The 26,326-nt window shown below is 42.7% G+C and overlaps 2 protein-coding genes across 5 annotated transcripts in view; both read left to right on the top strand.

The window, feature by feature from the left end:
- Positions 1-1,972: 1,972 nt before the first annotated feature.
- On the top strand, positions 1,973-19,138 carry PLIN2 (perilipin 2). 2 transcript variants are annotated; one of them, XM_030293139.1, is made up of 9 exons: positions 1,973-2,073; positions 3,557-3,608; positions 3,693-3,888; positions 6,412-6,494; positions 7,325-7,610; positions 8,116-8,297; positions 9,485-9,619; positions 10,308-10,598; positions 18,726-19,138. In XM_030293139.1, the coding sequence occupies exons 2-9, from the start codon at positions 3,579-3,581 to the stop codon at positions 18,864-18,866; spliced, it is 1,344 nt and encodes a 447-aa protein (XP_030148999.1). In that variant the 5' UTR covers positions 1,973-2,073; positions 3,557-3,578; the 3' UTR covers positions 18,867-19,138. The 2 variants fall into 2 exon arrangements, with proteins under 2 accessions (XP_030148999.1, XP_030149000.1); XM_030293140.2 differs by lacking the exon at positions 18,726-19,138 and having other exon boundaries at positions 10,308-11,179.
- A 4,185-nt stretch (positions 19,139-23,323) lies between these two features.
- Positions 23,324-26,326, top strand: part of HAUS6 (HAUS augmin like complex subunit 6) — a 36,292-nt gene continuing 33,289 nt past the window's right edge. The window contains exon 1 of one of the 3 annotated variants that reach the window (XM_030293655.1): positions 23,324-23,728. In XM_030293655.1, coding sequence (XP_030149515.1) covers positions 23,601-23,728 — 128 coding nt within the window. In that variant the 5' untranslated portion in view covers positions 23,324-23,600. The remainder of the gene's footprint in view (positions 23,729-26,326) is intronic. The other 2 variants (XM_030293653.1, XM_030293654.1) reach the window with 2 other exon arrangements.

Raw genomic sequence — 26,326 nt, 5'->3', positions numbered from 1 at the left:
GGCTGAATGTTTAACAAGTACCCAGGCGATTCTAATGCACTAATTCCCTACCGCACTATGCAAAAACAATTCTTTAAAAAGAATTTTTTTAAGTTTATTTATTTGGAGAGAGAGGAGAGAGAGAGCGCGAGTGCATGGGAGGGGTGGCGAAGAGAGTGAACTCACAAACTGTGAGATCAGGACCTGAGAAGAAATCGAGTCAGATGCTTAACCGATTTAAGATTAGTCCCTGGAGCCCTCACCTTTACAGAAATAAAAAAGCAAAAGGAAGCATGCTCAGCCTTACTGAGGACAAGTGACTCAGGGGTTTAAAACAAAAGAGGACAAAATGGAGCCATTGTAGGTGAAAGGGCAAGAGTTCTCTGTTGCAAAATGAGAGGTCAGATTAGAGGGAAGTAAAAAAAGAAAAAAAACCACTCAACTCTTTATTACTCAAAATTCAATACATTCCTGCCATCTTACATCACAGCAGGGGTTCGATTAACAACTGACACACCAAACCTCTGCAGATAGCCCTAACAAAGCTGGAACAACAACAACAACAAAAAAAAAAAAAAAAAAAAAAAAAAAAAAAAAAAGGAGAGAGAGAGAAAGAATTTGATTGCTTAAAGCATTGAAAATGTCAACATAGTGGGGGAAAACATAAACCAACCCAGTACCTTTTTGGACTTCCTAACATTTATCTTATGGTTTAGTATTGTGTTTCATTTTGAATCGCAGGGTGCGAAGGGAGGGAGAAATACTGTATTCTCTTGCGGAGGGCCTCTAGATGCAGGGCTTCGGTCTTGTATAAGGGATGTTTTTTTTTTTAATGTTTACTTATTTTTGACAATGAGTGGGGGAGGGGCAGAGAGAGAGAGACAGACAGCCAGACAGACAGACAGAATCTGAAACAGGCTCCAGGCTCTGAGCTGTCAGCACGGAGCCTTAGGCGGGACTGGAACTCACGGACAGTGAGAGCATGACCTGAACCGAAGTCGGACGCTCAACCGACTCAGCCACCCATTAAAAATGTACGGGATACATTTTTAATGGTCAGTTTGGAGCTGCAGATATGATACACAGTATCTACGTGCACGCACCATAAGTTAAGTAATGGAGCTGTATGTCTTTTGAGGGCTTTCCACAGTTGAAACGCCGCTGCTTGACACAGCCAGTCGCCAGGCCCCGGGAGGCGGCCATGACCTGGCGGCCGTCCCGGGCACTAGCTCCCCTTCCACCTGTCCCTTGTTTGCCTTCCCCGTGAGAGAGCGCGAGGGGGCAAAGGCTGGCGGCGACATCACGCGGGGATCCCCTGCCGCTGGTCTGTTCGGGGACACGTCCACGGAGCTCCTACCCTGCCCGGGGCCGTTGCAACTTGTTTGCTCAGATAATCTGGTTCAAGTCCCTGCCTTTTAAGACGAAAAAAAACTGGGACGCAAATGTTGACGATGTAACTACCCTTTCTTTCTTTGAAAAAGCGTAACAATTTTTTTTTTACAGACCATCTTGCATAATAAGCACAGGCAGATACCATCCTGGAGTGATTTGGAAATAACTGTTCCTGGGGGAAAAAAAGGAGACCAACCGACGGCATTCTAAAGCCCTTCTTGTGAATTAAATAAGTGAGAAATACATTTGAAAAACTAACCTTAAAGACAAAAAAGCAATAAAACAATCTCTACAGGACCGTCATCAGGTTAAAATGTCACCAAACGTTAGAAGTCATTTACTCGCTAAAAATAATCCCAGAAGCCGTCGTTTCCGCTTTTAAAGGCAGCGCTCTGTTCTGCGGACTGACGATAATCAACAGGTTACGGTTCGTTCGTAACGCGACTCCGCCGACTCCTTTTGCAAAACCGGCGAGGCCGCCGGCGCAACGACGACCTCCGCCACCCGCCTGGGAGGGCGCCCACGCCCGCGGGAGCGCGACCCTCGGGCGGGGCTGCGGCTGCTCCGCGTCGGGGCCGCGGGTCACGTGCTGCGGGGGCGCGGGGGGCGGGGCCGGCGGGGTATATAGCCTGGTGGCCAGAGCCTGGCTTTGAACGTCGCGTGGGGCTCGTCGGACCGTGGTCTCTGCGCTAATATCGGTTGGTAGGTGCGCGCCCCCTCTGTGACCCGCGGCCTGGCCCGGGTCCCCCGCGGGGCTCCAGGCTAGGGGACTGGGCGGTGGTCCCGGAGCCTGCCCGCCTCGCGGCCTCGGGGCGGTTTCCGGGTCCGGGCTGGGAAGGGGCGGTCTCCTGGGCCTGCGCTTTCCAGTCTTGCTTTTTTTTTTTTTCTTTTTGGAATTTCTGCCAGCGGCTTCAGTGCGGGTGTAGCTTCTTGGCTTGGTTGCGCGGTAACAGTTTCCATTTGTCCCCGAAAGTACATTATCGGAAAGGAAATGTGCTAGCAAATCGTCTCCAGGCAGAACTCTGTGGGGTTCACGGCGACAGCAAGGCTGTGGGTGCTGGCGCCTGACTTGCCCCTTCGGGGTGGCTCTTACTCATTTCCTGTGTCACTGGGACCCTCGGCGACCGGAGGGTAGACTGACTAGCCCTGAAGTGGTGGACAGCGGGCCGTGCAGATAGATTCTTCCTTCCCAGGTCTGCTGCTTAGCAGTTGAGGCAGTTTTATGTGGGTGTATAGTCCTTGGAGGAACTAAATGAACATTTAAAAGCCTCCTGGAATGTTTCTCAATTCCTGGGAGCCCGCCTTCCCTCTCGTGCTTTAGTCTCCCCTAGACTAGTTGCAGTCCCTTCAAAGGAAGGAATAAATTACCCTAAAGTGCTCCATTTTATCAATGAGGTATTTATCGGTGCCTCATTTTATCACAGATGGTCCTGTCAAAGATGTCTTCTACTTGAAATCTTTTTTAACAATATTTTACTTTTAGGGGCGCCTGGTTGGCTCAGTTGGTTAAGCATCCAACGTTGGCTCAGTTGGTTAAGCGTCCAACTTCGGCTCAGGTCAGGGTCATGATCTCCCGGTTAGTGAATTCCAGCCCCTGGGGCTCTGTGCTGACAGCTCAGAGCCTGGAACCTGCTTCAGATTCTGTGCCTCCCTCTCTCTCTCTGCACCTCCTGCGCTGTTTCTCTCTCTCTCTTTCAAAAAAAAGAAAAAAGAAAAACATTAAATTTTAATAAAAAAATATTTTTAAGTAATCTCTACACCCAGCATGGGGCTTGAACTCACAACCCCGGATCAAGAGTCGCATGCTGTACTGACTGACCCAGCCAATTACCCCTCTCTATAGTTTTATCATGGATTTTAACTTGGTTCCACAGTTTTTGTGAACAGATGTTCCTCTTCAAAAGGCATTCCTAATATCCTGGTGGAGAACAAGACAAACATCCCAATAACTTTGCTGTTTCCTATGGACCCTGTTTTCTATTGGAATTTTACCCATAAATTCTGAAAGCCGGCCTCAGAAGGTGTTTGCCTAGGGGAGAGCTGCCAGTTTGAGGCTGGGGAGAAATGCAGAAGACCACACCTACTGTATCTTGCATGTTTCTCTTGAAATTAACATTTACTTGAGTGGGGACTGAGTCTGGGAGAGTCTTACCCTGGTATCCTGAAAGAAGTTTCTCTTCCACAGATTTCTTTCTTCAGGAGGAAAAATGGCATCAGTCGCAGTTAATCCACAACCGGTATGACCTTTAAATACAGTTTCTTGATTCCTTTCCCTCCCGTGTGTTTTGAGGAATTAACAATTTCCTCTGCCTTGGTTGCAGAGTGTGGTCACTAGGGTAGCTAACCTACCCTTGGTGAGCTCCACATACGACCTTGTCTCCTCGGCTTACATCAGCACAAAGGATCAGTATCCTTGCTTGAAGTCCGTGTGCGAGATGGCAGAGAAGGGTGTGAAGACCATCACTTCTGTGGCTGTGACGAGTGCTCTACCCATCATCCAGAAGCTGGAGCCACAAAGTGAGTTCTGATTTCTTCCTCAAGATTCAGTCCAAGGGATTGGGCAGGGGTGAGCCAGGAACTGTCTAGAATATGTGAAAGCCAGCCTTAGACTCCTAGCACTTAGAGGCAGCCTCAGGGAACCCCCTCTGCCTTTCCTTAGGTACATACTGCCTTTACTTACAAACTGCTGGGTAGGGGCACTGGGGTGGCTCTTTCGGTTGAGTGTCTGACTCTTGACTTTGGCTCCGGTCATGATCTCACGATTCGTGAGTTCAAGCCCCACATCAGGCTCTGTGCTGACTGACAGTGCTGACTGTCTCCATCTCTCTGACCCTCCCCGTTTGTTCTCTGTCTGCTTGCTCTCCATTTCTCTCTCAAAAATAAACTTAAAAAAAAAAAGCCCTACCAGGTGGCCCTTATTGTTATGGAAAGCGTCTGCCTCATAACAATAGCAGATATTCAAGAGAGTTAAACAGTCCTCCAGTGATGCCTCTGTCAGCAGAGATCGCAAGGGGAGCTAGTGGGTGAAATGAATAACTGATTTCCTTGGGATCACACAACATGCATGAACTATTGTCAAAAGTAACATATTTTTTTTTTTCAACGTTTTTATTTATTTTTGGGACAGAGAGAGACAGAGCATGAACGGGGGAGGGGCAGAGAGAGAGGGAGACACAGAATCGGAAACAGGCTCCAGGCTCTGAGCCATCAGCCCAGAGCCTGACGCGGGGCTCGAACTCACAGACCGCGAGATCGTGACCTGGCTGAAGTCGGACGCTTAACCGACTGCGCCACCCAGGCGCCCCAAAAAGTAACATATTTTTGATGTACAATTAACACACCATAGAACTCAGCCACTTAAAGTGTACAATTAAGTAGTTTTTAGTATATTCACAGAGTTGTGCAAGTATCTCTATAATCCATTTAGAACCTTTTCATCACCTCAGAAAGGGACCTCATACCAGTTTCTGTTTAGGATGTTGAAAAAGTTCTGAAAATAATGTGATAATTTCATACCATTGTGAATGAATTTAATGCCTCTGAATTATGCAGAGGTAAAACCATTCTTGTTTTAAATAGTGAAAATGGTGAAGTGTATGTTTGTATTTTGCTACAATTAAAAAAAAAAAGGATGAAACCTTACACCCATTAGCAGTCTCTCCCCATCTCCTTCCAACCCCCTTAGGCAACTACTAATCTATTTTCAGTCTTTATAGACTTCTCTTTTCTGAACATTTAATATAAATGGAACCATAAAAAATGTTTTTCATGACTGGCTTCTTTCATTTAGCATAATGTCTTTGGGGTTTACCCATGTCATGTTGTATCAGTGCCTTATTTTATTGTGGAATCATTTTTCATTGTGTGGATAGATTGCATTTTACTTATTCATCAGTTGATGGACATTTGGGTTCCTTCTACTTTCGGCGATGCTAAATCTTTTTTTTTTTTTTTAATTTTTTTTTTTTAATGTTTATTTATTTTGGGGACAGAGAGAGACAGAGCATGAATGGGGGAGGGGCAGAGAGAGAGGGAGACACAGAATCGGAAGCAGGCTCCAGGCTCCGAGCCATCAGCCCAGAGCCTGACTCGGGGCTCGAACCCACGGACCGTGAGATCATGACCTGAGCTTAAGTCGGACGCTTAACCGACTGAGCCACCCAGGCGCCCCTCGGCGATGCTAAATCTTGAATGTTACTGTGAACGTTCGTGTACAAGATTTTGTGTGGATATATGTTTTCAGGTGTCTTGGGTATATACCTAGGAGTGGGATTGCTGGGTCATATGTTAACTGCTGAAGTTTTTGAGTAACTGCCGGCTTGTTTTCCAAAGCAGCTGCACCGTTTTACATTCCCACTAGTAGTGTAGGAAGGGTTCCATTTTTTCATGTTATTAACTGCTTTTGAGTAAAGGTTTAGATACTTCCTCTAAATGGTTAAATCGTGGCCTTCTGGGATTATAAGGAACCGTTAGGGACCAATTTTCCAACTCTGCTTCTTCCCAGATGGATTTGTTACTAGTGCTTGGCTTGGCCATCATTGGAAGGGAAGCTTGGAATCTGTGCTTTGTTGGTGACATTCAGGGTGCTGTTAGCATGCTTTTTCCTGCTAATAACCCAAAATACATTTCCACTTACTGAATTAAGTGTAGGTAGGGATTAAACTGGACAGGAAGTGCTAATTTTTAGAATTTTCAGATCCCTCATTCCCTGAATGAGGGTTCAGTTGAAGCCTGGCTTCTCTTAGCATTAACCTTAGATACCAGTTGGTGAGGAAGAAGCTTCTTAGCCAGCTTCCTACCTGGCACGGCGTTGCCACTGCCTGCTGCTCTCTTCCACTTCCTTATTTCCTTGTCTGTAGAAGACAATTGCCAGCAACCTGCTAAGCCTCTTCCATCTGAGCTAGAGAAACTAGGCAGTGCATTGTATTGTAAATGAAGATCAACATTCTTCCAATTTTTATAAAAATGCCAAAGGTCCAAGGTATAATAGTATACGTTCTTATTTGCACTTAACATTGTCTTCATTTGTGATTCTTCTAGTTGCGGTTGCTAATACCTATGCTTGTAAGGGGCTCGACAGGATTGAGGAGAAACTGCCTATTCTGAATCAGCCAACAAACCAGGTGAGCTTGGTTGGGCAAGAGTGCCAAGGCTTGCTGCCTCACACGTCTTCATGTTCTGTCTGGTTAGCCCAGGCTGTGCGTGTCATGAACATGCCATAAACAAGAGAAATAAATTCTCCTCCTGAATGTATTTTTGAAACAGCGATGGCCACTCCCTTACTTGCTGAATTACTGTCAGGTTATCTCTAAGGAACAAGATGAATTCACCCCCTTTGGTTGTCATGCTTTAGTATGATCTTTATTGATTTGTGGCTTTGCCTCTGTAGATGATATTGCTGTCACAAATAACTGATTCCCATATGGTATTAGATAAACGAAGAGGTGGTATATAAACATTTTTCTCACGGTGTCTGAGAGCCCATCCTTTAGGATGGGGAACTGACGTCTCTGCCCAGGTGTTGACCTTCTGGGGCTGTGCTCCTAGGGCCAGGTGGGCATGGTACCACCTGTCTATGCTCCTAGGTGTGCCTGGGCTGCTGCTCTCACTGTGAGCATGTCAACATGGAAAATGCCATTCTTCTCTAGAGGATCTTTTGTACCTTATTACATGTTCGTCCTAGTTCAAATGAAATACCTTGACACATTTTGTATCGTTTTACCTTATTGGCTCCTCCAGCAACGCTTGAGCGGTGGCAGATAGGGCAGATAGATCTGCTGAGGAAATTGATGCTTATTAACTCTTGGCGATTTGCCTAAGACCTAAAGCTAGAGAGTGAAAGGGCCAGATTCCTTGTTAAGCACTTCCAATGAGGCTGTCCTCGTTAAGACTATAATTCTATATTTATGCCTGTGTTTCTGATCAGCCAAGCAATCTGTTTTTTTACTTGTAGGTTGTTGCCAATGCCAGAGGTGCTATGACTGGGGCAAAAGATGCTGTGACAACTACTGTGACTGGAGCCAAGGATACCATGGCCAGCACCATCACTGGGGTGATGGACAAGACCAAAGGAGCAGTGACTGGCAGTGTGCAGAAGACCAAGTCTGTGGTCAATGGTGGCATTAACACAGTCTTGGGAAGTCGGATGATGCAGCTGGTTAGCAGTGGAGTAGAGAATGCACTCACCAAATCCGAGTTGCTGGTAGACCAGTACCTCCCTCTCACTGAGAAAGAACTAGGTAATTGGATATTTGTCTTGAACTCATAGTTTATATCTTAAATCTGTCTTTTAAAACTGCTTCATTGAGATCTACTTCATATACCAAAAGTCACCTGTTTGATTCTGAGTTGTTTCATATAGAATTCTACATAGTAAAGTTTGGAAACTTTGGGAGAAATTAACTTAGAGAAATTTTCTATAAATGGGTTATTTTCAGTGGGCTGCTTTACAGAATCATTAAACATTTTGTGCCTACTATGTGCCAGATACTGTGTTGCCCAAGAAGCTCACTGATGGGGGGGGGGGGCGGTTGAGACACGTGTAGATAAAGATGTCAGATGCAGTGATATGTGTGTTTTGGGTGGTCAAGCCCAGAAGCAGACAGGAGCTGTCCTGGGGGAATGAGAGCGTAATTGCTAGGTGGGTGGGTAGAATCAACAAGGTAAGATCCAGGTTAGAGGCCAGGCCTCCTCACTTCTAGGTGTGATCCCTTGGGATTTTTGTTCCTTTATTTCTAATTTCAGAAAAAGAAGCAAAAAAGGTTGAAGGGTTTGATACGGTTCAGAAGCCAAGTTATTACATTAGGCTGGGATCCCTGTCTACCAAGCTCCGCTCACGTGCCTACCAGCAGGCCCTCAGCAGGGTTAAAGAAGCCAAGCAAAAAAGCCAAGAGACCATTTCTCAGCTCCATTCCACTGTTAACCTGGTGAGTAGAACTTCATTTAAAGGTAGCTAAAGTGAGCCCATCCCTCTGGAGGGATGAGAGAAATGTAATCATGACATCCAGGAATTTTAATCTTGTGAGGGATGAGAGAAATGTAATCATGACATCCAGGAATTTTAATCTTGTGAACAACCCAGTAGAAAAATGGGCAAAGAGTTATACAGACAACTCACCGAAAAGGAACGATAAATGGCTGAAATACATGAAGCGATGTTAGTCTTCTTCTGAGGGGCCAAGTTCCAGGTGCTTCCCCTGGCCTATCACAGTGGCAAAATTTGATGCTGTGGGCAGTGAGGTAGAGAAAGAGGTGTGCCTGTACTTGGGCTTTCCTGGGGGATACGAGGGATTGTTCTGGGCAAGTTACAAACACACCTATGCCTTAGGCAGTTTTACTTTTAGAAATGTTTCCTTGTAGGAGCTCCTGGGTGGCTCTGTCAGTTAAATGTTCCACTTGGTTCAGGTCATGATCTCAGTGTTTGTGGGTTTGATCTCAGTGTTTGTGGGTTTGAGCCCTGAGTCAGGCTCTGTGCTGACAGCTTGGAGCCTGGAGCCTGCTTTGGATTCTGTGTCTCCCTCTCTCTCTGCCCCTTCCCTGCTCATGCTCTGTCTCTGTCAACAATAAATAAACGTTTAAAAAAAAATGTTTCTTTATAGATGCACAGATAAGTTTAGAGTTACAAAACACTATAAACGATGCCTGTCAACTAATCGGAAAGTAATTAAATTGATACATCATAAAAGACTTGTGTAGCCATTAAAGATTGCCAAGTTGCAAAACAGTCTGTATTGTACTATCCTTAGAAGCTAGTTTCTTCTTGGAAGGGGAAGGAGGTAGCTGGCAACAGGGAAGAGGGGGTTTTAATTCCTTTTCCTTTTGTAATTTTATGTTTTATGTATAGACATGTTAAATTTGAGTTACCTTACCTGTGCTAAAGTGGACGTAAATTTGGAGACAGTGGTTTAATAAATAGAGGCAGTAAAAAACTATGATTACTTGGTTAATTTACAAAAACTGGTAATAAGTAACAATGATAGTGGGGACAACTCTCCTTAAACTCTCATGGAAATTCTTGTTTTTTATATTATCTGATTTATATCCTCTGAGAACCGGCTAATATGAATGCATGTCTGACTGGTTTGTTCCTTTGTGTTATTTCAACATACTCTAGATTGAAATTGCCAGGAAGAATGTGCAGAGTGCCAACCAGAAAATTCAGGGTGCTCAGGATAAGTTCTATCTCTCCTGGGTGGAATGGAAGAGAAGCATCGGCCATGATGATACAGATGAATCCCACTGTGCTGAGGTGAGACACTGGGGAGAGTCATCCAGTACAGTTTTTGAAGATGTTCTTATTTTTCATTTCCATTTTCCCATTATTCCTCTTAGAATACTGTCTTCTATCACAAGTTTGAACAATACTGGGTACATAGGTTGTTCAGTGACAGAAAAGCAAAATGTGCAGTAATTTAACCTACAGACCCACGTCTTGCCCATATCAGAATACAACTAAATGAGAAACTTAGGCCTTGTCCTCATAAGGGGCACAGACTCACAGGTGATATGGCATTTTTATTGCCACAGTGCTTTCTGCTAGCATCAACACAGGTGCTATGAGAATGTATAGGAAAGGAACCTAACTCAGCCTTAGAGAAAGGATGGGTGAGTCAGATGGCTTCCTGGAAGAGAGGAGTGCTAAGTTGAGGTCTAATGGGTGAATAAACTAGGTGAAAGGGCAGTAAGGGCCCGGATGTTCCAGACAGAAGAAATACCATGCTGTAGTCCTAGAAAGTGGTTCTTTGGTTTCCCAAAGCTCATATGCCTACTGAAAAGTGGACAGAACTGCTCTTGTATTCTTGGGTTCTTATGAGGATTTTGAAAAGTCAAAGAATCCACATACATGGTAGACACATACCCAGTTTACTGTAATTGAACTGACTGCTAAATAGCACTGTTGGATTCACTGCTAATTTTTAAACTTGCTTTATTTTTAGCACATTGAGTCACGTACTCTTGCTATTGCCCGCAACCTGACTCAGCAGCTCCAGACCACGTGCCACACCCTGCTGTCCAACATCCAGGGGTTACCACAGAACATCCAGGATCAGGCCAGTCACGTGGGGGTGATGGCTGGTGACGTCTACTCAGTGTTCCGCAACGCTGCCTCCTTTAAGGAAGTGTCTGACGGCCTTCTCACTTCTAGCAAGGGGCAGCTGCAGAAAATGAAGGAGTCTTTAGATGATGTGATGGATTATCTTGTTAACAACACACCTCTCAACTGGCTGGTAGGTCCCTTTTATCCTCAGCTGACCAAATCTCAGAATCCTCAGGACCAAGGTGCAGAGAAGGACACAACCAGTCAGGCCCAGCAGCCTCAGCACAAAACACATTAAACCTGTCCTTGTCACCAGTAGATGGTTCAGCCAGCCAGATGATCCTTTCTGTTCTGTTGAAATTAACCTGCTAGACAACTTGGAATTGGGGAAGCAGCTAGCTAGGAAAAACGTCCCCAGTTGTAGTCTTTTCTAACTGGATTCAGAGCTTTAAAATTTCTGGCATCAGCAGATGCATTCTATTGTTTACCTGGCTGGTAAGAAAAGAATGCTAGATGATACATTGGTCGAACTCACAAAAAGTTTCAGTGCTTTATGGTCTCAGCGTGTTAGCCTTGTTGCTGTTTATTTGTATTGAATAAAAACACCTTCGTGTGGGCTGTGGTGTGAACTGGTGTCTGCTCCGGTTTGGTCTGAGCAGGCTTTGTCACTGATTGGTCTCACCAAGCATGCCTGTACAACTTCAGTTTTTTATTTTTCATAAAGGAATGTCCCCTATGAATTCAATAAAATTCACTGCAGAATAGATCGATTTTATGCTGTGTGTTCCATGTGCTTCGTGTGTTGCTTTCATAGAGCTGCTTGGCCTGCATGATGGGGTTATTAACACACATCTGTGAATTCCAACTGGCCCAGTGGGGAACTTGGCAGGGTAATAACATTAGAAGGCTAGTGCTAAAAATGGAGGGTTTCACAACAGGTCTTAAGCAAATTGAAAGCTAATGTGCATACCAGAATTTTTACAAGGTGACAGTTGTTGCCTTTATCTCCCCATTCACTCAACCTCTGAGGGGGTTTTTAGGCCAGTAGAAGGCTACTTATCGCTGAAAAGGAATCAAAACTGAAAGGAAGCAATTGGCATCAGTTTCCTGTAAAGGCAGTATGCCTTTCTTGGTAAAGGGCTGTTGAAAGCGAGAGCCCTGAACCGAGACTAGTCAGTGTCCAGTCTCAGCTCAATTTGACTTGCCATGTTGTCGCTTTGGGAGAAAGTCACTAACAATAGTTGGGGAGATACCTTTAGGAATAATTAGAAATAGAAAGACTTTTAGACTTTGGATCCTTCTGTAGGAAAGGATTCTTCTTACCTCCACCTGAGGGTGTTCAGACTTCTAGTCCCTCAGTGTTGGTCAACGAGGGAGGAAATCTCATGAATCTCCTTGTAACAAAGCTGCAGGATGCCAAACTGTTTAAAAAACAACTTGTCAAATAGAGCTACATACTTCTGCCTGTCCCCGCGAAAAGGATAGCAAGGCTGCTCTTTAGAGCTGAAGTCTAAGGTTTGTCTCTTTATATTCTGGTTCCTCCCTCCCCTTTCTCCCCAAGAAAACAAGGAGGCCGCGCGTAACCGCATGTGCCCTTGATGTGAATGAGACCATCAAAGCTTACAGAGTGACAGAACTAAGTTTTGCCCCTTGAGGTAACTCCAGGAATCAGTAAACAGGTGAGATGAATTGGAGGGGAGAGACTCACTGAGATACTTGAAGCCAAGAAGTATCTAGTTACTGGGAAGGTGGACTGCCACAATTCCATGGGCTTCCGGGGTGGGAACCCATCCATTCACTTGCCTGCCTGGTCCCAAGAACTGGAATTTTCCAGAGCAACTGACTCTTAAATATTTTTTAACTTCTTCATCCTAATTGGACATGACCTTGCCCCTCCCCCTCAAAACTCCAAGGCTCCTATCTTGTGGTTTTTTCTAATTGGTTGGTAAATTACATACCGTAGCTATACACATACTTCCTTACCCTGAACATAGACTTGTTTTCCCATTATGAAAGTTACAGGGCCAACTGAATTGCTTATGGAAAGGAGACCATTCTCAAAGCTATTCATGAACAAGACTACTTAGCTTCCAGAAAAACAGCACTAGCCCTCATTTTTTTTTGCCATGAGCTGTGCTCACTTGTGGTTTTGTCTGGCTTTGTGTCTCAAGTTTGTGCCCATGTGCATTCCATTCTGTTGTCAACATGTCTCAAAATCCATGGTCTTGCATCTTACAGCTTTATTGTTGCATAAGCTGTCAGTTTGGTTTAACGGACTTTTCCCCAAGGAGGACAATTCTAGTGAGAAAAAAAGCCGATTAAGCACAATATCCAACTATGGACGGTTTTTAAACATTTGGCTGCATGAAGGCTGACGTGGCATGCTTGAGTGTTCAATTTTTTTGTTTTTTGGGTTTTTTTCCTTTGTAATAATAACATGGACTCTGGTTAGTTCTGGGTAAAAAAATCAAAAGAATATGGTGTGCTAGCCATTCATCTCTTAGCCTTAGTATTTTCACCTGTAATGTAAAATTAGTGACGCTTCAACAGATGAAAGTGAAATGTTTGAGGATGGGATGTCTTTCTGTTTTGCACTAGAGGCATAGGGGGACACCACTGTGGGGCAGTGACATACAGCATCTTTAAGTTGCCAGTCCAGGTGTAATATCAGGACGTGATTAAGAAAATCTATCCACTATCAAAGTGCAATGTAGGTGTTGAAGAGCTAATGAACTGAGAAGGGAAAAACTGAAATTTGGTCTATCTGAAATCTCTCTTCTAGAATATCATTTAGCTCATAGAGGTGGCTGGTGAGGAAAGGAGGAATAAAGAACAGGATAGATACTTGTGCACCAGTCTTTAAGGAAATGGAGTCTAAATGATGCCTGGGAGAGCAGATGTGGCGGTATGGAAAGGAGGGGCTTTTGCCGGTCTGATCTCCCTGATCTCCCTGTGCTCTCATGGACTTGGGACTGTCCCAGCTCCAAGAGTGACCTAGTACTGAGTCTGCATGGATGATGGTCTCGTGAGATGTAGGTGGCTATGTTATCCTATCTATGTAGCTGCGTTACAAAGTGATTTAATTTGGTATTTGAGTTCCTAGTAGTATAAGGCATGGACTCTGCCCTGATAAAATGGTAAAACCAGAAACTGCTCAAGAGACTTTTTTTTTTTTTTTTTAATTTTTTTTTTTCAACGTTTATTTATTTTTGGGACAGAGAGAGACAGAGCATGAATGGGGGAGGGGCAGAGAGAGAGGGAGACACAGAATCGGAAACAGGCTCCAGGCTCTGAGCCATCAGCCCAGAGCCTGACGCGGGGCTCGAACTCCCGGACCGTGAGATCGTGACCTGGCTGAAGTCGGACGTTTAACCGACTGCGCCACCCAGGCGCCCCTCAAGAGACTTTTATGGTCTTAGGGGAAGCTTGTTGATGAACATTCAAGTAATATCCTGGTATAGGACATTGTTTATCCCTCACTCTGTTCCAGGCTGCCAATTTAAAAATTCCCTACCTATATTATAAAGTTAACCTGCAAAATATTACACTTCAGCATAAGGCAGTATAGGAATGGCAGGGCAACAACTTGAGTTTTCAGTTTTATTGACCAAAGCAAAAGGGAATGCTAACTTAGGTGATATTTCCTGTGAGAGGGGAAAAAAACGTTCTAATGTCTTCTAGAACTTAGGAAAGGAGTGCCTGGATGGTTCAGTCAGTTAAATAAGTGTCCGACTCTTGGTTTTGACTCTGGTCATGATTTCATGGTTCGTGAGTTCTTGGACAGTGTGCAGAGCCTTGGGATTCTCTCTCTCTCTGTGTGTGTCTCTGCCCCTCCCTTGCTCATGCTTGCTCTGTCTCAAAATAAATAAACTAAAAAAAAAGGAAAGTGTTAACTACATCTTACAAAAGTAGTGAATAGATTAAATGGTACTTTTACATAGGTAGTGTTGGAGAACTAGTTACCACTTAAATTATGTCTTCATGTCTCTTGGGTATATGTGTGGGAATGGAATGGAGAGTAGGTCATAGACACCATGTGTTTACTTGTTTGAGAAACTACCAAACTGTTTTCCAAAGTGGCTGTACTATTGTACGTGCCCACCAGCAAGGTATGAGGATTCTGTTTTCTCCACATCTTCACCAACACTTGTATTTTGGCTTTTATTCCATCCATCCACTTATTTATTTATTTTTTTAAGGTTTTAAAAAATGTTTATTTTTGAGAGAGAGACCAAGGAAGGGAGGGGCAGAGAGAGGGGGGAACAGAGGATTTGAAGCGGGCTCCATGCTGACAGCAGAGCCACTGATGTGGGGCTGGAAAACCCCAAACTGCCAGATCCTGAGCTGAGCTGAACTGAGATGCTTAACTGACTGAGCCACCCAGGCGCCCCTATCCAACCATTTAAATTAAAGCTTAGCGTTAATAAGAGTAGATGTTGAATGGTGTGAATGAAGCACTTCAACTTTTGTTTTGTCTGCACAGGCTAGAGCACAGGAAAACTCAGCTAAGGAGGTAGTTAATGGATCAATCAGGCTGTATAAAATGAACTCTTGGCGTGGTTAACAGCACACCAGGGAGTGTTCTGCCCTCTTTGTCTATGCCAGGGATTATCAACTGGAGAAATTGACAAAATGCAGATTCATGGGTTCCACCTCCAGAGAATCTGGTTACTAGTCTGGTGGCAGTACCAGACATCTGCAGTTTTTAAAAGCATCCCTTAGGGGCGCCTGGGTGGCTCAGTCGATTAAGCATCCTACTTCGGCTCAGGTCATGATCTCGCGGTCCGTGAGTTCGAGCCCCACGTCGGGCTCTGTGCTGACAGCTCAGAGCCTGGAGCCTATTTCAGATTCTGTGTCTCCCTCTCTCTGACCCTCCCCGATTCATGCTCTGTCTGTCTCTGTCTCAAAAATAAATAAACGTTAAAAAAAAATTAAAAAAAAAAGAAAGAAAAAAGCATCCCTTAAAAAAAAAATCAAAGTATCCCTTAAAATAGAAAGCATCATCCCTAGTGATTCTACTGTAGGTGACCCACTGAATACTGTTAGAGAAGCAAAGGAAACACGACTAGGGCTACCTATAGTTCCTTCTCTCCAAACAAGACTCCCAGTGTGGGTTCCATAAAGTGTCCTAAGACCTACGCTTGATTTACCTGCTCAAACGAATGGAATACACAGGAGTTAACAGTGACTAGCTGAATGCTGTGCAATGGATACATACCAAGGATCACTTTGTGATCGGTGTCAACCTGCTCCCTTTGCTAAGAGTTCTAATCACTTCCACAGACTCTTGTTGGCTGAGGACAAAGCATCAGGGTACAAGAGGGTGTTTCTACAGTAGGGAAGGTGATGTGCACCAGGGGATGGTACTCAGTGTTCATGTAAAACAGAACAGTGTTCATGTAAAACAGTGTTCATGTAAAACAGAGTTCTGTAGCTCACAAGCACATAAACAAGCTGCATATGCAATCTGTTCTGGGTGGTGAGACGTTTGTGCTAAATCGAACTCTCACCAGGGTTTATCTTATGTATTTGGTGATAGAGCTAGTCACTCACTACCTCTTGCATGATCCTTTCATAACACTAGAAATCAAATTACTTTTATACAAACTTAAATTTCAGTTTCTTCTTGTCACTACATTAGCGCTTCTATACTTACTCTATTTCAAAATAAACCAATTTTCCTGATTCTGTGTCATATCAGCATTGCATATACACCTTTACTAGCAAGTTACCTTCCCACAGATGTTATTTTTATTTCTGTAATAGTCTCACCTTAGCCAGGGCACCAGGCCACCAAGCATTAGCCTACTGTTAGGCAAATTAGAAAATGGCACCTTATAGTGCCACCTTCTGGAAAGTTGTTATAATAAATATGCGAATCAATGAAGTCTATGTTATGAAAGGTGCCCCAGAGGTTGTATGAACAGGTTGCAGGAATCCTAGCATGGTCACTTGGTTTCCTGAAAAGCATGTGTTGATGGTTTCCTGTCCTTTCAGGGGGGGACTATGATTATCTCATTAATTCCATAGTAAGTACCAGATTCTTGAGTGTGGCCTCTATCCCTGAATGGGTTTTCTCTGAAAGAGACTCCTTACACTCCATCAATGGTCCAAACTACACTTGCTCATGTCAGTGAAAAAGGATTTATTTTATAGATGTGCGAAATGATTTCTCTTGTGCCACATTTCTCATGAAGATGGTCAGGCACAATCACTACATTTTACATTAAACTCACCATGGAAACTTGATGGATTGTGACTACCCCTTAGTTGTCCTACCCTCTATTCACAGCCTCCAAATAGGTTTTACTGGTAGCCAAGAATTTAATGGACATTATACACTCTGGATCATTCTGGATATATGGAAGGGGAATTATTCACATGACTCTTGTAAAGCATCTCAGGTACTAGAGATTTTTTTTTTTTTTTTGATAGTGGTGCTGAAAACTTTTCTCCAAAAATTCTGAGTTTGGGATCCCCAACCTTCTGCAAAGATAGGACAAGTTAGGTGACTTTGGAGGTAGTGTGTGTGTGTGTGTGTGTGTGTGTGTGTGTGTTGGTATTTAAGGAACATATGAAAATAAAAGCTACTCTTTACTGAGCACCTTTTACAAGTTAGCTCATTCTACCTTCATTCTTCATCTGTAACCAAATCAGGTATCTTCCTCATGTGAGAGGTGAGGAGACAGGTTGAGAAGAGGTGGGTGGTAGGATGGGGTTTTAGTTTGATGTCTTACTGTTGTCAAAGTGCATGCATTTTTTTTTCTTTTTTTTTTTTTTTCTGTTCTAGCACTCTAGCTCTCTGATAAGAGAAAACTGCAGCTTGCCTCTTTGGGGCCCAGAAAATCTCTCTGCCTGTATCTTCTTGTGTTGTACCTTCCTGTTCTATTTTATATTTGTTAAAAACAAAGTCATATTGGATGTTAAAACATATTATTAACAGACATAGTTTAGAAGAGAGAGCTAAGTAAGGTGTATCTTTTAACCTACTAAAGCTCAAATTGCAATAGTTGGCTTGTCTGACTGATGCTCTGAATCAAATTGTATAAGCATTGCTGGCTTTGGTGGATGTCAGGTTGGATCGAATCTTTGCATGGCGAACATTGATAAATAGCTAGAATGTAGTTTGATCTACCCAAACTGAGAGCCTCAAGAATAAATGGTAGGAGTTTGTACCTCAGGCCAGACAGTTCTCTGAGCACCTGAGTTCTTTGGGAAGATAAGCAAGATTCCCTCTTCTTGTCTGTTTTTCCTCTTGTTTCATTTTTACTCCTTCTTAATTGTGAAATGTACACAGCATCAAATTTACCATTTTAGCCATTCTTTTTTTTTTTTTAAATGTTTATTCGTTTTTGAGAGACGGAGACACAGCATGAGGGGGGGAGGGGCAGAGAGAGAGAGGGAGACACATAATCTGAAGCAGGCTTCCGGCTCTGAGCTGTCAGCACAGAGTTCAACGCAGGGCCCGAACTCATAAACCGTGAAATCATGACCTGAGCTGAAGTCGGACGCTTAACTGACTATGCCACCCAGGCGCCCCCATTTTAGCCATTCTTAAGCGTACAATTCAATGGCATTAGGTACATTCACCATGTTGTGCCATCATTATCACTTTCTATTTCTAGAACTTTATCATTATTCCAAGCATAAACTGTAACTATTAAACAGTAACTCCTCACTCTTCCCTCCTGTTGTCTGCATTTTGATGGATTTTTGTTGTTTTGCCTGTTAGATAATTAGCTAACTTTTTTTTCTCTGCTATCAAGATTCCAGCCTTTAGTAATTTATTATACCTTACTAATTTTCTGCTTTTAATCTGCTGTCGCCTAAGAAACATCGCATAGCTTATCAAAATTGTATGTAAAGTAAGAGCTAATAGAACTTCTTATCCCTAAAAGCCTTTCCTATGCAGAGAAGAATAGGACTTTGGGATGGCTGTTTCAACTATTAAAACACCTTTTCCTTCCTCAGTTCCTAGACGTTTCCCAAAAGGGTTATATTTGTAAGTCAGACTTCTGGAAAAGTGGAATATTACTACTGATTTTAAGAGAATAGTAGATTAATAGATGAATAACTGGAAATGCCTTACATTTTGTATTTTCAAGAAAACTTTCATTTAGTAAGTTCCCCCCTAGTTAGTTTCATTTTAAAGAGAAGTTTTATAATATGAGTGAACTGTGGTAATATGACTAAACACCTTTCAGGAAGCATGGCTATGGAGAAAGGGAGGCTCATTCACATGCAGTAATCAGGGTCTCCATGAGGACAGTGCAGTTCACCAGTGTTTGTTTTAATATCCAAGGTTCTTCTTTTACAGGTATTTGATTTCACTGCTATAGACTTGACATCTGAGACTGATGAAATTCCAGATATTATTGCTTTGGAAGAGGAGGATGGATCAGATCATTCACATGCTAATGGCCCCGTGTCCTCTCAGGGCCAAATGTTGAATAACTAACAAGAAAATACTCCTTTTGGCTGAATACACAATTTGTGTCACAGTAAACTTCAAGCTTGCTTGCGTGTTTATTCCTGAGGTTTTGGGGATTAATCTATTGTGGGTTAATCTATTCTTTTTTTTCTTTGGCTGCTTGATCTTAATTGTAATGAAACTGATTGATCTAAACTTTTGTAAGAGAACCTCGTTCTGTATCATATATCATTTTATATGATTCTTCAAAATTTAATTATTGAAATGCCTATAATAAAAATGGTGCTGTATAATCTTGAGTTAGTGACTTTTTAAAAAAAATATACTAATGTAATGGACATTTGTTTTTGTTTTTATTTTTGGCCTCCCAGGATGGGGGTGTCTTAGTGGGTCTGTAGGTCAGGGGTTTTTTTTTGCCTTCTCCTAGCCTAGGGGTGGGCATCTGAAAACAGGTCAACTGGGAGGAAGTATATCAAGATGAGTAAAGATTGTGGATATTAATCTGGGCTCTGCCACTTACGAGTTGTGTGACTTTAAACAATTTACATAATTTCCCTGTACCTCAACTTCCTCATCTGTAAAATGGGGATTTAGTTTGATGATAATAATAGGTTTGCTATGAAGAATAAACAAATTAACATTTGTGAAAAGCTTAAAGCAATGCCTGGCACAGAGTAGCGTTAAATAAATTGTAGAAACTATGGTCAGGCCAGTAGCTATGAGCGTCCCTAGTGTCCAAATAGTAGTTTTTTTTTTTTTTTTTTTAATGTTTATTGATTTTTTGAGAGAGGGTGTGAGTAGGGGAGGGACAGACAGAAAGGGGGACGAAGGATCCGAGGCGGCTCTGTGCTGACAGCAGTGAGCCCAATGCAGGGCTCAAACTCACGAAATACGAGATCATGACCTGAGCCGAAGTCAGATGCTCAATTGACTGTGCCACCCAGGTGCCCCCAAATAGTGGTTCTGAAATACCTTTTTCCACTAAAAGAAATCAGGGCTTCTTGGAGAAATGGCTGATTTCAGATTTGAAGCAGAAAATGTACAAGATGCTCCTTGAACTTCTTGCTATTCCAGATAGCAAGGAAGCCAATTTGAAGGGTTTCCCATTGACTGGAGATAGGACGATTTGAACTTCAATGAGGATAATAATTGCAATCAAATATGAACTCCATTAAATATCTAAATATATCCCATTAAATGTCTAAATATATTATTATACATATAAACAATTTCATTGGTCACTTTCGGGGGATGATAGCAAACCAATTAACTGGTAAAATAAAGAGAAAGGATCAACAGTCTATCCTTCCTTGTATCTTTACCATGAGATAAACTAGACCATGAGGGAAAATTTCTATCATAAAAGTATTGCTACTAACAGAATAAAAAAATGGTATCTTGGTCAGTGTGGACTGCTATAATAAACTACCTTAGACCAAGTGGTTTAAAATGTTTATTTTTGAGAGAGAGCGAGAGAGAGAAAGAATGAGAGTACAAACGGGAGGAGCAAAGAGACAGAGGGAGACAGAATCCGAAGCAGGCTCCAGGCTCTGAGTTGTCAGCACAGAGCCCGACAGGGGGCTCGAACCCACAAACTGTGAGATCATGACCTGAGCCAAAGTCAGAAGCTTAACTGAGTCAGATCATGACCTGAGTCAAAGTCAGCTTAACTGACTGAGTCACCCAGGTGCCTCTAGACTGAGTGGTTTAAAAAACAAACATTTATTTCTCACAGTTCTGAAGGCTGTAAGTTTGAGATGTTTCAGCACAATTGGGTTTTGGTGAAGACTCTTCCAGGTTGCAGAGTCCACTTCTTTTTGTATCCTCTGATGGCAGAAAGCGCAGAGAGAGAGAGAGAGTAAGCAGGCTCTCTTGTGACTCCTCTAAGGGTATTAATCCTATTCAGGAGGGTTCTACCCTGATGACTTCATTTAATGCTAATTACCTCCCAGAGACCCCGCTTTCTAATACCGTCACATTGAGGAATAGGATTACAATATAGGAATGGAGTGGGGGGAGAGGGAGGCACCAACATTCAGTTCATAACAAACAATAAATTAGAATTTTCATTTTGCAATCCCCAAGGAATTAATAGACCTAGGCATTTAGCATCAATGCCTGTCAATGGCATAAATGAAGCTATGTACTGCCTGAAACAACATACATCAACTATCATCTAAACTTGCCAAAGGGATCATACCTGAATGTCATCAATCCTCTGGATCCAGGTGTCATTTTGAAGGAAATACAGAAGACAGAGACGGAGAAGAACGTGTTGAACTGCAGCAAGGATGCAGTTGTAAGGAAACATTATAAGAAAAAATTGTAAGGAAAAAAAGGAGAGGGGGAGGATGGAGGAAAGCCTGTATATTAAGTGATATTATTTAAAAAGAACCCAACCCTGTGAAAGACTAAAAAAAAAAAAAAGAAAAAGGTAAGGGAAATACAAATAGTGTCTAGAGAAGTACACTTACGTGGTAAAACTGTAAGACAATGCAAAGAAGTGATTACTATAAAAGTGAGAATGGCGTTTATTTTTGGGGAAGTGAGGGGTTTCTGGGATGGCTGGAAAAGTTTTATTTCTCGTCCTTGGTGGTGGTCACAAGGGCTTCACCTACAATAATACATTAAGCTATTTTTTTAGCAAGTAAATTGGATTGCTGGCATGTAAATCTTGAGTGGATTGCCACATGAATTTGCTGTTTTCTGAACTTAATTCTCTGGCCTTTCCATGCTTTATTTATGCTACCCGATACCCATTGAATAAAGCTCCTTCAGAAGCAGTTTCGATGCTTGCGAAAGAAGAATGCCAATTGATATGAGTAGCTTTGGAAAGTTACTATTAGCAGTGAAGTGGGTATAGAAAACTTTGGGGAGGGGGTGCCTGGGTGGCTCAGCCGGTTAATCGCCCAACTTTGGCTAGGGTCATCATCTCACAGTTTGTGAGTTCAAGCCCCGGGTCTGGCTCTGTGCTAACAGCTTGGAGACTGCTTCGGATTCTGTGTCTCCCCTTCTCTCTGCTCCTGTTCTGCTCATGCTCTGTCTCTCTCTCCTACAAAAATAAATAAACATTAAAAAAAAAGAAAAAAAATTTTGGGGAGAAATTTTGTTGTAATAAGAAGTGGAGTAGTAGCTAGAAAGGCATTGGGGTCAATGGATTTTTTTTTAAACAATGGAAGCACAGCATGTTTGTATACTTATGGGAAGAATGGGTAATGCAGGAGAGAATAAAGGACAGATGCTGGAGCAAACTCTTTGAGTAGGAGAAAATGAATACGACCTGTTGAATAAGTCAAAGGACTAATCTTAGGGAGGTGCACCTTAATTCATCCAGACTAATAAGATTAATATAGGCAAAGATACAGGCAGGTTGGTAAACTGTTGATTGAAGGTCTTTCCTGGAAGCATCTATTAACTAAGGACAAAAGACATCATCGAGAGGAGGAGAAAGGAAGCATTGGACATTTAAGGGAAGAAGATATGTACAATTGTGTGGAGAGTGAGATTTGGGGTAAATAGGGTGGAGAGGGACAGGCCTAAGAGCCCATTGGAGGTGTCATGAATTTTCAGTGACAGCAGGCATCATGGTTGTGTTTAGGGGCTAAGTTGCAGTTGTGGGATAGGCAGAAAACTGGATGCAATAGGGACTTGGGTTCTGCCAGATAAACCTGGCAAAGAGAAAAAGGGGCCAGATTATTGAGAAGAGTTCAAGGAACTGAGAGGCCAGGACACTGTAAGGTCATCTAAGTGGATACTGAAATCAGCAAAAATTATCCCAAGAGTAATGTGGGAGAGACAAGCAAGTCTAAATCTAAAAAATGAGGTCCAGCACCCTATCTTACACAAGACCTCTGGAAGCAAGAGTTGTGGGAGGAAGCATAAAATTCAAAGCAGCTGGTTTTAGTGAGGCAATAATTGCCAGAGGTGATAATAAGAAATAAGTATTATACCCCCTCTCCCCCCCATTTCCAGGCACTGTTGTATATGGGGTGTGAGGGAGAAAACAGTCATCAGTAGAGAGGGTTGCAGGAGGACGCTGTATACTTAGGGGAGAGCCAGATTTCTTACAGCAGGAAGAAGAAAGGAACATTTAGCATTTGAGGGCACACAAGATTTTACTAATAATAGACCTGGGGCTTAGTGGTTAGGTGTGTTTAGATCTCACAGCTAGTGAGACAGGTGAAGATGGAACCCAATGCTTTTTCACTACACCGAGTCTGAGTCCTAAATATACGGCTTTTAGCCAATGAAATAGACCTACATGAGCAAAAAGAATGAGAGATACTAAAAATCAGAAAGCGCGAAGCTGCACAACCCTGCAAGATACTTTTTGCAGTTACCCAAGAGCAAAAGAGTCGCTGGCAGCGCAATGCAGTGTGGGTCTTGTAGTGTTTCGTCTGGGTCTGACGGAAAGGGAGGGAGAAGGGCGCTTTGCATGGCGGGAGATATAGTCGGCCGAGGAAGTCCCTCCTCCCCCGGAAGCAGGGCAGCGCCGGCGTTTACCGCCTTTCCGGAAGCGCGGGAGTCTTGGTCTCTATTACCTTCGCTTAGGCAGTTGTACCGTAGTACCGTTAGGTTCTTCATTTCCCTGAGACTTTACGGCCGTTTGAGGTGAAATGGCTCCGGGCGAGAGAGGAACAAACGGTGGCAATGGAGGGGCCGCCACTACCTCAGGCTGCCCGTAGGGAGGGAGCATGAGGGGCCTCTGAGTCGTTTGGGCCTGCCCTTAGTTCCTTTGCAGTAATACTGCCTACCGCGAAGATGAGCTCGGTCTGGGTCACCTCTTTCGAGAAGGAGCATCTTTGGATGTATCTGCAGGCGCTCGGCTTTGAGCCAGGCCCGGCCACCATTGCCTGCGGAAAGATCGTGTCTCACACGCACCTCGGAGTGTAAGAAGCCTCGGGCTGGCGGGGCGGGGGAGTCCGAGCCCAGACGCGTTAGTGTGACCCACCCTTTCGCGGACCTGGCAGGTTGATGAATCGAGCGGTCGAGCGGTTACTTTGTGCCAGCAGTGGCTACAAAGCCCTTGCTCCCAGTGGCTGCCAGCCTGGTGGCAGAAGCTAATAATTGTGGGACCGTGCCGGGAGCGCTTTGTAGGGGAGCAATGTCTGCAGTTGGGGCAGAACTGGAGGGACAGCTTAATTCTGCTTTAGTGTTGACGTTGGGTGGTCTGTGAAGTTGAGGGAGGGGTGGCAGTGGGAGGGTGTGGGAACAGTATGTTCAACGGCTTTAGGACTCAAGGGAGCCTTTTAATTTTAAGGTGGTTCTTTATAATTTTTACTTTTTGAATTAGCAAAAACTATTTTTTCTGTAGTAAGCAAAAAAAAAAAGGTAGAAAAGGGTATTAAGTTGGATAGTAAAAGGACCTTTGTCACTGGTATAATAGTTATCATAAATCTAAATACTTTATGTTTCTGTGTCTAAACTTACCAACTTTAGAGTATTATCTTACCCGCTGTAGGCCAAGAGAAATTTGAGATACATAGGCTATTTCCTGTCCTCAGTCTTTTGACTTTTCTGATTATTTGAGTTCTTAGAGCGGCAGTATTTATTTATTTTTAATTTTTATTTTAGAGAGAGCGTGAGTGGAGGAGAGGGGCAGAGAGGGGGAGAGAGAGAGAGAGAGAGAGAGAGAGAGAAAGAGAGAAAGAATTTCTTAAGCAGGCTGCATACTTAGTGCCCAGCTGGACTGCAGGGCTTGATCCCCTAACCGTGGGATTAAGACCTGAGCTGAGATCTAGAGTCAGACACTCAACGACTGAGCCACCCAGGTGCCCCATAGATGTCCTCTTTAAAATGCTTCAAGCATGAATGTACCATCAAATTTATTTCAAAAAATTTTTAAAGATTTTTTATTCACTTACATTTATATATCGTAAAATTCATTGTTTTTTTAGTGAAGTCCTAGGATTTTCTAGTTTCTGTGCAGAAGTAGTTGTGTAACCGCTTATAAAGTTAAACATATGCTTAACATATATGATCCAACAATTTCATTACTGAGTATTTGCCCAGAAGATTTGCACTTTGGAAAAATCATTCTGGTTGTATTACAGAGAATGAATTAGAGGGGGAATTAGAACTTTGCAGTTAGATAGGCCTAAACTAAGGCAGCAATGAGAATGGAAAGAAAGGGTGATTCATTCAGTTTGTTTATTCAACAGGTATTAATCGAACCCAGTATTGGACCTAGATATACAGTGGTGAACAGAATAGACATAAATTTTTCCCTTACAGAATATCAGTCTAGTGGATGAACAAACCTTCATTCAACAAATATCTTTTTTTAAAAATTTATTAGGCACATCGTTTAATGTCTCTAATTCTCTCTTCAAACAGTTTATCTGGTGAGTTATAACAGTTATCTCAAAAAGAAGGCAAGATGATTAAATCATAAATAGGTACAAAAGGCCAAGAGTAGTGCTTGGGAATATACGTTCCCAATACATATTAGGACTTTTCTCTTTATTAGTCAACTTTGTAGATTTTTTTTAATTTTGTTTTTTTTATTTTTTAAAATTTACATTCAAATGAGTTATCATATAGTGCAACAGTGATTTCAGGAGTAGATTCCTTCGTGCCCCTTACCCATTTAGCTCATCCCCCCTCCCACACCCCCTCCAGTAACCCTCTGTTTGTTCTCCATATTTATGAGTCTCTTCTATTTTGTCCCCCTCCCTGTTTTTATATTATTTTTGTTTCTCTTCCCTTATGTTCATCTGTTTTGTCTCTTAAAGTCCTCATATGAATGAAGTCATATGATTTTTGTCTTTCTCTAACTAATATCACTTAGCATAATACCCTCCAGTTCCATCCACGTAGTTGCAAAAGGCAAGATTTCATTCTTTTTGATTGCCAAGTAATACTCCTTTGTATATCTATACCACCTCTTCTTTATCCATTCATCCACCGATGGACATTTGGGCTCTTTCCGTACTTTGGCTATTGTTGATAGTGCTGCTGTAAACATGGGGGTGCATGTGCCCCTTCGAAACAGCACACCTGTATCCCATGGATAAATGCCTAGTAGTGCAATTGCTGGGTCGTAGGGTCTATTTTTAGTTTTTTGAGGAACCTCTATACTGTTTTCCAGAGTGGCTGCACCAGCTTGCATTCCCACATTCAACAAATGTCTTATTAAAAATTATAATAAGTGTCAAAGTGAAGACAACAGGGTACTATGTGAAAAAAATATCTGGTTTGAGAGATAAGGTAGGAGCTTCACTTGTGTTTGTTGAGGAATAGAAATAATTTCAAGGACAAAAGTGTTGTTTGACATAGGAGTAAGCATGGGAATTTTAACTCTTTTTTTTCAACGCCAGAACATTGCTTTATGTGTTCATAGAAGGAGCATTCATGTATATTTGTCATGAATTCCAATGCCTCACAGCTCCTTTTGTAATTGCCTAACTTCTAAGCCAATTTCTTTTTAGATTCTGAAAATAAGGAACCACCCAATTGAGATATCCCTCAGATCATTGTTGAAAATG

Source organism: Lynx canadensis, chromosome D4, assembly GCF_007474595.2.
Source record: "Lynx canadensis isolate LIC74 chromosome D4, mLynCan4.pri.v2, whole genome shotgun sequence".
NCBI classification, from domain to species: Eukaryota; Metazoa; Chordata; class Mammalia; order Carnivora; family Felidae; genus Lynx; species Lynx canadensis.
This window is presented reverse-complemented; position numbering and strand designations above follow the sequence as displayed.

Bases quoted from the DNA above. Each gene is read 5' to 3' on its own strand.
- PLIN2 (XM_030293139.1), top strand. From the start codon at position 3,579: ATGGCATCAGTCGCAGTTAATCCACAACCG. The intron at 3,609-3,692 runs GTATGACCTTTA...CCTTGGTTGCAG, and splicing joins TCGCAGTTAATCCACAACCG to AGTGTGGTCACTAGGGTAGC. The intron at 8,298-9,484 runs GTGAGTAGAACT...AACATACTCTAG, and splicing joins TCCATTCCACTGTTAACCTG to ATTGAAATTGCCAGGAAGAA.